Genomic DNA, 10,978 nt, shown 5'->3' on the forward strand with positions numbered 1-10,978 from the left:
CCCCCCCCTCCCCCCCCCCCCCCCCACCCCGAGCTGACATTACCACCCACCTAGAGCAGAGGGCCACAGACTGAGGCGGGTTGAAGGAGAAGGGGCAGGTGCCCTCAGTCACACTCCATTGACTGGTCAAAGAGGCTGAGGAGGTTCCTGGGCATGAAGAGGGCGGTGCCAGCTGCCTGCCCCTCATCCTCGACCTTCAGATGGTGGGCAGCGGGTGGGTACACTCGGCCTGGAGAATCCTGGCTGATCCCACTCACGTTCGGGCTCCCCTTCCAGACAGACCTGCAGAATGTTCCAGACACCAGCCGTAACCATCATTGCTCAGCGGGCACCCTCCGGGGGAGCTGTTATTCTGTATATAAACTCCCCCGAACCCCTCGATTAGATTCCAGTGTGTAACTCCCTCCCCGGGGTATCTGTTATTCTGTATATAAACCCCCCCGAACCCCTCGATTAGATTCCAGTCTGTAACTCCCTCCCCGGGAGGAGCTGTTATTCTGTATATAAACCCCCCCGAACCCCTCGATTAGATTCCAGTCTGTAACTCCCTCCCGGGGTATCTGTTATTCTGTATATAAACCTCACGCCGAACCCCTCGATTAGATTCCACTCTGTAACTCCATCCCGGGGTATCTGTTATTCTCTATATAAACCCCACCCCGAGTCCCTCGATTAGATTCTAGTCTGTAACTCCCTCCCGGGGTATCTGTTATTCTGTAAAAAACCCCACCCCGAACCCCCGATTAGATTCCACTCTGTAACTCCCTCCCCGGGGAGCTGTTATTCTGTTATACTTTTACTCTGATATCTTTACCTTCCTCCGTCTGATGTGTGTCGTGGAGTAGATGTGGGACACGCGTTTACGTCCTCAACAGAGTACAAACCACTGAAGAAAAAATGCAGAGGTATTCAAAATGAAAATAAGAAACACTCTCTCAGCACTGTCCCCCCAAACACTCCCAGGGACAGGGACAGCACGGGGTCAGATACAGAGTAAAGCTCACTCTCTACACCGTCCCCCCATCCCAGGGACAGCACGGGGTCAGATACAGAGTAAAGCTCCCTCTACACTGTCCCCCCATCAAACACTCCCAGGGACAGGGACAGCACAGGGTTAGATACAGAGTAAAGCTCCCTCTACACTGTCCCCCCCATCCCAGGGACAGCATAGGGTAGATACAGAGTAAAGCTTCCTCTACACTGTCCACCCCATCGCAGGGACAGCACAGGGTTAGATACAGAGTAAAGCTCCCTCTACACTGTCCCCCCATCCCAGGGACAGCACGGGGTTAGATAGAGAGTAAAGCTCCCTCTACACTGTCCCCCCATCAAACACTCCCAGGACAGGGACAGCACGGGGTGAGAGACAGAGTAAAGCTCCCTCTACACTGTCCCCCATCCCAGGGACAGCACAGGGTTAGAGACAGAGTAAAGCTCCCTCTACACTGTCCCCCATCCCAGGGACAGCACAGGGTTAGAGACAGAGTAAAGCTCTCTCTACACTGTCCCACCATCCCAGGGACAGCACGGGGTTAGATACAGAGTAAAGCTCCCTCTACACTGTCCCACCATCAAACACTCCCAGGGACAGGGACAGCACGGGGTTAGATACAGAGTAAAGCTCTCTCTACACTGTCCCCCCATCCCTACACTGTGGAATCGGCCCGGCTGCGGTCAGTGTTGAACGGCGTTCCGTGTCCCCTCCCCCCACTTACTTGCCGCACAGGGAGCGGTGCTCCCGGGGGAATGGGCTCCCCCGATCGGGGGAGAAGCCGGAATGGCGGGGCCCGGTCTCCGAGGACGTTCCGAAGACGTCCTCCTCCTCCTCCTCCTCGTCAGCGCCGTAGCGTTCCTGGAGAGCTCGGAGTGAGCTGCGATCCTCCCAGTCGCTGGAGGCGCCCGTGTCCTCGGTTCTCGGGAGCACCGGGGAGCTCGGGCAGGGACGGTGTCCAGCACACAGCAACCGGACAACTGGCCAACTCACAGTCCGCCAGAGACCGGCCAGGAGGGAGAGGAACTTCAAGTGAAGATTCTTCAGTTTTGACTTTTTATCATTATTACTTACTCTGCTTCAATTTCTGCTACATTCTTCTGCATATATTTTCTCCCTCTTTCTGTCACTTTTACTATCAATTGCATCTTCACAACCTGAACTTCTGTTCTCTTTTATTTTTTTAAACTTCCCTTTAATTGAACTCTTCCCTTAAAGTAGCTTAAAACCCTATAAACAACCCCAGTATAGGATTCACTACGAGAGTGCTCCCAGTATGGCCCAAATGAAGCTGTCCCAATTGAACAGCTCTCTCTTCTCCCAGAATCATTATCTCTGTCCCATTTCTTCCACATCAATCTTTGAGCTATGCGTTTACCTCTCTAGTCTAATCAAATTTACCTATGCCACCTTGCAATGGCTCAGGTAGGCATTCAGAGGTTATTACCTTTGTGATTCTGCTTTTCAATTTAGCCTCAAGCTGCTCATAATCAATCAGCAGATCATCTTTCCAAGCCCAACCTATGTTGATGGTACCCATGTGAACAACTGTATCCTTACCTCCACCCCAAGTTTTTCTCCAGCCCAGAAGAACTTTGACAATAGGTAGACTCACAGTATTTGGGACTCTTTGTCTTTACTGCAGATAACAATATCTTTCACTAATTATTACTACATTACCACTGTATTTCTCTTTCCTTTCCTCCATTCCACACTTGAATGTTACTCTGGCTAGTTTGCTCATGCTCCCTGGAGTTTGTGCCCTCATCCACACCAAGAGCAAGAACTTTCTACCAACTGGACAAGGCCATTGGCTGAGTTCTGGATCCCAATACCTGCCTCGCACACTGTCATACTTTCCGGTCCTTGATGACAAACCAAATTTGATGTAAGTAATCTAAGGGATGTAACTGTCTCCTGAAACAATGGCCAGGCACCCCTCCACCCCTCAGACACATCACAATGTTTGCAGCTCAAACTCCAGCTCATCAACTCAGAGTTGAAGTTTCCAATGTTTCCTGCAGACCAGCATGCACCAGCTCTCAAATACTACAGCTGCCCAGCTATCTCCATTCAGGTTAGTTCACTGATTTGGGTATTGAATATTTTAAAAGTTAATTTCTTTTCCATATTATTCAGCTTCAATAATTCTTACTGTTTTAAAGCACTTAGCCAATCAAAAGAGATAAAAGAAATACATAACAGTCACCAATCTCTTTTTCCTGTGATGTCAGACATAGACTCCGACATGTCAAAACAGTTTAAAGGGGCTATACACCATTGGTTTTTATCTTCTGACATCTCTGCATTTCTTACACTGGTCCCCTCTTGTCCTTATGAAGCTGCTGTCCTGACACTATCTCAGACTTTATGAAGCTGCTGACTCTACTCTCTCATGCTGTTTCAGTAGCACAGTTTCCTCCTCTCCCTTGTTCTTTTAGGTGCTCGTGATTGTCACTGGGTTCTCCCCTCTTTGTTTAGGTGTTAGTGACTTTCTCCAGATCCTTCTCTCTCTTTAATTTTTCTTTACAAAAGTGAATCTAGGAAACAAAAGGAAATAGCTATTTGGAGTTATTCCCGAAACAGAAAGCAATGCCAGATTAATTGTTAAATTAGAACTGAAACAGATCATTTTTGTTAGCCAAAGATATTAAGGGATTTGGCACAAAGGTGGGCAAATGGAGTTATACCATTGATCAAATATGATCTCATTGATTCAATTGGCTAAATGGCCTATTTTCCCATGTTTTTTTTTCTTTTACAGTGTGGAAACAGGCCCTTCGGCCCAGCAAGTCCACACCGACCCGCCGAAGCGTAACCCACCCAGACCCATTCTCTTACATTTACCCCTTCACCTAGCACTACGGGCAATTTAGCATGGCCAATTCACCTAACCTGCACATTTTTTGGATTGTGGGAGGAAACCGGAGCACCCAGAGGAAACCCACGCAGACACAGGGAGAATGTGCAAACTCCACACAGAGAGTCGCCTGAGGCGGGAATTGAACCCGGGCCTCTGGCGCTGTGAAGCAGCAGTGCTAACCACTGTGCTACCGTGCCGCCCATGTTCTTGGAGACTTCAGGAAAATGTAGGAGGAATGGAAACCTCATCTATTCTGAAACTAAATGGACATGTAGCAAGCAAAGTGAGCAAAAGATATTTCAATTCTTTAATGTTAGCAGTAAGGAATTTCAATTCTTTATAATCTCATTAGCTGTTGTGTGGAAAAAAATTAACCTAAGGTTCCAATTCTGGATAGATCCAACTGACATATTTGTGAGATATTTTGGTAAGGATAAAGATTTACTCACACATCATTCTTACCTAGAACTATAATTCTGTTCCTTCACTTTCACTGGTGTCTTGATCAGCAGATCACCTTCTACAGAGCAACTGGGGGCAAGCCATAAATGTTGGCATAGCCTGTGACCACCTCATCTAATGAATGAATAATAGCAAAATCCTATCATGTGAAAGCAGCTTATCAAAATTCATTACAACTTTTAACTGTCCTTCTGCATTGCTCACCACCGCAAGGAGAGAAAATATGAGGAAGAATGAACTTAAGTAGAATAAGACCAAAGTGCTTGCCAAATCCTGTATCCATCTTATCTGACACTTTAAATCAAATATAGCCTTGTACTTTGCATCCAATTGTCCCTAAAGTACACTCTTCATCCCAATGTCTCGGCTCTTCACCTTGAGTCACACATGCTCCCTCTGGGTAACACTACTTCTTAGCACTCCGTGCAATGAAAATAATGAAATATTCCCAAGGACTGAATGGCATATAAGCATGGCGTAAAAATGTAATAATTACAGCAAGAAGAAAGGCAAAATTACTGTAGGGCTCTTGTGATACAGTGGTCGTTTCCTATCTATGAGCCAGCAGGATTGGGTTCAAGTCCCACCTACTCCGGAAGTGTGTAATACCATCTCAAAATGGATTGATTCAAAAAACATCTCCAGGATGGAAGTGAAGATATCATGGAATTAGCATTGGCACATGAAAAAGGGATTGAGCATTTGAGTAAAGGTTGCCTGATGAGAGTTGGTGACACAAAATATTTAATTAAATGTTTTTATTAAATAATCCAGATAAATCGTATTTTCCAATATTATATATATTCCAATGTAGCGACTAACATTATTAGGTGTCAAGAATTCTAATGAACTTTAACAAGTTACTAAAAATAATAATTCGCTCACTAAAACTAAGTGAGCAGTAATACTTATTTTGCCTTTTTTCTTCTGAATTAGTCCTTTAGTCTTTGATATAACCTTCCACAAAGGATATTTCCACATGGATTATTTAAAAAGATGAATAGAAAGCACTATCAACTGCAATAAATAATAAACATTTTGTCATTCATTCTGTTACACTGCCCTCAGGTGGTCTTCCATCAGCAAGCAATACTGGTTCTTACTCAATGCAGACAGATTTCTTAACAGTTCACAAAATGGCAGTTTTTAAAATTTATTCATTCCAAGATGTGGCCATCATTGGCTAGGGTAACATTCATTGCCCAGTGCTAATTGCCCTTGTTAGGATGATGGTGAGCCAACTTTCTGAACCATAAGTCATGCTGTCATACAGCACAGAAACAGACTCCTTGGTCCAACTCATCCATGCTGACCAGACATGCCAATCTGACGTAGTCCTATTTGCCAGCATTTGACCTACATCCCGCTAAACCCTTCCTGCTCATATACTCATTCAGATGCCTTTTAAATCTAAGTGTAGCCACCTCCACCACTTCCTCTGGCAGCTCATTTCATACACACAACACTCTGCACGAAACCATTATCCTCAGGTCCTTTGTAAATCTATCCCCTCTCACTTTAAACCTATGCCCCTCAGTTTTGCACACCCCCACATAGGAAAAGTACTTCAGTTATTCACCCTATCCATGCTCCCCATGATTTTGTGAGCCTCTATAAGGTCAGCCCTCAGCTTCCAACACTCCAGGGAATAAAGTCCAGACAATTCTGCATATCTCTAGATCTTAAACCCTCTAGTCCCAGCAACATCCTTGTAAATATTTTCTGCATCCTCTCAAGTTTAACAACATCCTTCCGAGAGAAGAGCAACCAGAATTGTATGCAGTATTCTAAATGTAGGTCACCAATGTCCTGTACAGTGCAACATGACATCCCAATGCCTCTACTCAATGTTCTGAACAATGAAGGCAAGTGTCTCAAATGCCTTCTTCACCACCCTGCCTACCTGTGACTCCACTTTTAAGGAACTATGCACCAGCACCGCCTGGGGGTTTTACAAACGGGAGTTCCAGGACATTGATCCAGTAACAGTGATGGAGTGATGATATAGTCCAAAGTCAGAATGGGTGTATGCATTGGAGGGGAACTTAGAGATGGTGATGTTCTTGTGCAGCTGCTATCCTTGTCCTTCTACTTGGGAGAAATTGTGGGTTTGGAATTGATCCATAAATCTTTATTGACATGCAACTTTCAATAAAAGGCTTTGCCAGTTATAAGGAAAGTGAATAATAAACAAAAATAAATGCAAGACATACATTGAAGTAAAAAAAATTAGCTCATTCACAAAAAGTTCAGAGAACAATAGACACACAGTATCCACTAATACAACTTCAAATAAACAGTACAAATGCTAAAATTTAAATTAAAAATTAAATAATACTCTTGAAGCCCGCAAGTTGTATTGAGTATCTATGAAATATATACCTGCATACACTTTCTATCTCCAAAATCTTAATTCCAGCCATTATGATTTTTGTCACACATTCACCATTATACAACCCTATAGTTCATAGGGTCTATAGGGCCCGAAGAAAACGTTAGGGTCTAGGCCATCTCCTTGACATGTTTTGAAGGAGTTTGATCTAGTCTGTAACAATTGAAACTGTTCAAACAATGTGTGCAGTTTTATTTTATCAATTTAAACAATACATGATCCTGAAAAGAGTGCTCTAAAAATCTTGCTAGTCAAGAAGGGGATTTACAGAATTAACAAATCTGGTCTTTCCATGGTTGTTTGGAAAATTCCAGGCAAGAGCTGGAAGGTTCTTGAAGATGAGCTCAGTGTAAGAAATAACTTCAAAATTTAGACTCCAACTCATGCCATTTAATCAGCAACCTCAAGCCCCTACTGACCAATTTGTTGGAAATTGGTGCAAAGAGCAGGAGTGTGACTTTTCAAAAGAGGAATTATCAGAGAGGGTCATTGAGTTAGTCGTTACTTTTACATCAGTTAAAGACTTCAGGAAAGATCTTCTGTGCAAGAAGAAAAAGGCATATTGTTGAGGCATTACTTGAGGACACACACACATACAAAGTCATAGTGGCAGCCAACAGTATCTACATGTCTGAGATGCAAACACCATATCACTATGGTCATTAAAGCTACTAAAGTTACGACATCAAAAATTCCTATAACAGACCAGTTTGTCGCACCAATTGAGTTATTTTAAAATGTGTAAAACATGTAGTACAAGGGATATTTGGCATGCATGTGTATGAAATCTAGTTCCAAAGACAACATCAGACAATACCTTAAAACACAGGTGACAGATAACACAGTAACAATGGTACAATGCTAAAAGCAAGGAAGGTGCTAAGAATGTGCAAAAATGCAGCATGTCAATGAGGTTCTGCCTTACCTAAGCAAAAAGGTAAAGATGACCAAACATTCCATTTTGTTAATCTCACACATCATATTGATGGTACAACGTGATCAGAAGCGGTACAAACATTAATATCATATGCCGTGAAAAGGCAGGAGGACACAAATTATAAACTAAAATTGACACAGCAGCGAGTGCCAACATATTACCACTGCACAACCTGGAGGACATGTACTTCAACAAATATCACTCAGTAGCATAGCCTACAAGAGACAGTCTCATAGTGTATGCTAGATTACCAATTTGATGCATTTAAAGAATCACTGCAAGTGCCAAGATACAAGTGCATCTTGGCTGCCCAAAATCTAATAAATGGTAGATACCTCCAATCCAATAGTGACAGGACTACCAATATGTGCAAATGCTGGTATTGTCACAATTCATGAGATTGAAATCACATGAAATTTGGTAGAACAGATCAAATGAGATGGGATGGTATGACTTTGAAGTGAAATAAATACCAGGTAGCAGAATAATTACATGTGACAGACTGAATACGTTATTCAACCCCACAGAGTAAAGATATTCCTCTTGGTCTATGCATCAATACTCTTGACAACAAGGTTAATCTGCTACATTTTGGCCAAAGTTTGTGTAAACAGTTTCAACTGGCAACTGCCAAAGATGTGCAACTATAAGATTTATAAGAGATCATTATCCAGAGGTGGCCTGGCTATAATCTGGAAACATTTCAGAAGATTTTTCATTTTGGTCATACAGAGAAGAACTTGGTTTATCACAACAACCCATTTTCAAGGCCAAATGAGTCCGAATACCACTTGCACTTTGCTAAGATATTATGTTTGTGTTATACCAGGAACACAGCATTAAATGCACAAAATGGTTAGCAAGTAAATCTGTGTGCATTCAATATGTTTTGCATGTATGATGCATGCAAAACATATTGATCCCAGTAGCAGAGGGAGACTCTGTATCATCACAATGTTGCACATACTCCTTGGATGAAAGTAGCTACAGAGCTCTTCACAATGTGTGTGGAACTTACATCATTGTGACAGATAACTTCTCTATGTTTTTCCTTATTAATGACTTAGTAACACTAAGTGTGACCATTGCTGACACAATGAGAAATATTTTCAGTTTATTCTATGCATCAGGTGTTATAGTGCCTAATGATGGACTGCAGTACACTGGTAAACTGTTTCAAGATGTAATAAAAGCAAATTATTGCGGATGCTGGAATCTGAAACCAAAAGAGAAAATGGTGGAAAATCTCAGCAGGTCTGGCAGCATCTGTAAGGAGAGAAAAAAGCTGACGTTTCGAATCTAACTGACTCTTTGTTTCAAGATGTGTGGTGTTACAAAGATGTTTTATATTTAATATCGCAGTATTGAAGTTGTGAAGGATTTTGGGGAAAAAATTGGACATGCTTTGCGTGCTTTATTTAAAATGTCATTGAAGGTTTATCGTGAGCTTTTTTAAAAAAATACTGTTTCCTATTAATTGCATGTCTGGAGAGAACTGCTTCCTTTGTTAATAGCCCTGTTGGAGCTGATTTTGAATACTGACTGGCTTGGAGATGTTCTTGTTTTAACTACCTCAGTTGGTAGGAAGCCTGCTAACAGATAGCAGAGAGGGAGGGAGGTTTACTATGAACAAGCTGAGTTGGAAAGTTGTTTGCTAAGAACAAACTGAGTTAGAAGAAAGTTTGTAATGAACAAACTGTCCAGCTCTCCCATTTTAGAAAAGCCGGTTACATCAGTTGTCAAGTCATAGAGCCATAGAGATGTACAGCAAGTAAATAGACCCATGCCAACCAGATATCCCAACCCAATCTAGTCCCACCTGCCAGGACCCACCCCATATCCCTCTAAACCCTTCCTAGTCATAAATCCATCCAAATGCCTTTTAAATGTTGCAATTCTACTAGCCTCCACCATTTCCTCTTGCAGCTCATTCCATACACGTACCACCTTCTGCATGAAACAGTTGCCCCTTAGGTCTCTTTTATATCTTTCCCCTCTCACCCTAAACCTATGCCCTCTAGTTCTGGATCTCCCACTCCAGAGAAAATACTTTGTCTATTTATCTGATCCATGCCCCGCATCATTTTATAAACCTCTAAAGGTCACCCTTCAGCCTCCGACGCTCCAGGGAAAACAGCCTATTCAACCTCTCCCTATAGCTCAAATCATCCAACCCAGGCAACATCCTTGTAAATATTTTCTGAACCCTTTCAAGTTTCACAACATCTTTCCGATAGGAAGGAGACCAGAATTGCATGCAATATTCCAACAGTGGCCTAACCAATGTCCTGTACAACCGCAACATGACCTCCCAACTCCTGTATTCAACACTCTGACCAATAAAGGAAAACATACCAAGCACTTTATTCACTATCCTATCTTCCTACAATTCCACTTTCAAGGTATGAACCTGCACTCCAAGGTCTCTTTGTTCAGCAACACTCCCTAGGACCTTACCATTAAGTGTATAAGTCCTGCAAAAATTTGCTTTCCCAAAATGCAGCACCTCACATTTATCTGAATTAAACTGCCACTTTTCAGCCCATTGGCCCATCTGGTCAAGATCCTGTTGTAATCTGAGGTAACCTTCTTCGCTGTCCACTACACCTCCAATTTTGGTGTCATCTGCAAACTTACTAACTGTACCTCTGATGCTCACATCCAAATAATTTATATAAATGATGAAAAGTAGTGGACCCAGCACCGATCCTTGTGGCACTCCACTGGTCACAGGCCTCCATTCTGAAAAACAACCCTCCACCACTACTCTCTGTCTTCCTTTGAGCCAGTTCTGTATCCAAATGGCGAGTTCTTCCTTTATTCCATGAGATCTATTCTTGCTCACCAGTCTCCCATGGGGAACCTTTATAACGTCTAACTGAAGTCCATATAGATCACATCTACCACTCTGCCCTCATCAATCCTCTTTGTTACTTCTTCAAAAAACTCAATCAAGTTTGTGAGACATGATTTCCCATCCATAAAGCCATTCCTAATCAGTCCTTGGCCTTTCCAAATATATGTACATCTTGTCCCTCAGGATTCCCTCCAACAACTTGCCGACCACTGAAGTCAGGCGCACTGGTCTATAGTTCCCTGGTTTGTCCTTACCATCTTTCTTAAATAGTGGCACCATGTTAGCCAACCTCCAGTCGTTCGGCACCTCACCTGTGACTATCGATGATACAAATATCTCAGTAAAAGGCCCAGTAATCACTTCCCTAGCTTCTGACAGAGTTCTAGGGTGCACCTGATCAGGTCCTGGGGATTTATCCAATTTTATGGTTTCAAGACATTTAGCACTTTCTCCTCTGTAATATGGACATTTTTCAA

At 42.8% G+C, this 10,978-nt stretch overlaps 1 protein-coding gene across 1 annotated transcript in view; it reads right to left on the reverse strand.

Moving 5' to 3' along the window:
- The window catches only part of LOC122559958, a 4,749-nt gene extending 2,218 nt beyond the window's left edge, over nt 1-2,531 (reverse strand). Inside the window, exons 1-4 of the mRNA XM_043710067.1 lie at nt 2,439-2,531; nt 1,716-2,032; nt 815-886; nt 51-282 (exon numbers count right to left, since the gene is read on the reverse strand). Of these exons, the coding sequence (XP_043566002.1) occupies nt 105-282; nt 815-886; nt 1,716-2,032; nt 2,439-2,531 (660 nt within the window). The 3' untranslated portion in view covers nt 51-104. The remainder of the gene's footprint in view (nt 1-50; nt 283-814; nt 887-1,715; nt 2,033-2,438) is intronic.
- Nucleotides 2,532-10,978: the final 8,447 nt, after the last annotated feature.

Source organism: Chiloscyllium plagiosum, chromosome 20 (genome assembly GCF_004010195.1).
Source record: "Chiloscyllium plagiosum isolate BGI_BamShark_2017 chromosome 20, ASM401019v2, whole genome shotgun sequence".
Classification (NCBI taxonomy): Eukaryota; Metazoa; Chordata; class Chondrichthyes; order Orectolobiformes; family Hemiscylliidae; genus Chiloscyllium; species Chiloscyllium plagiosum.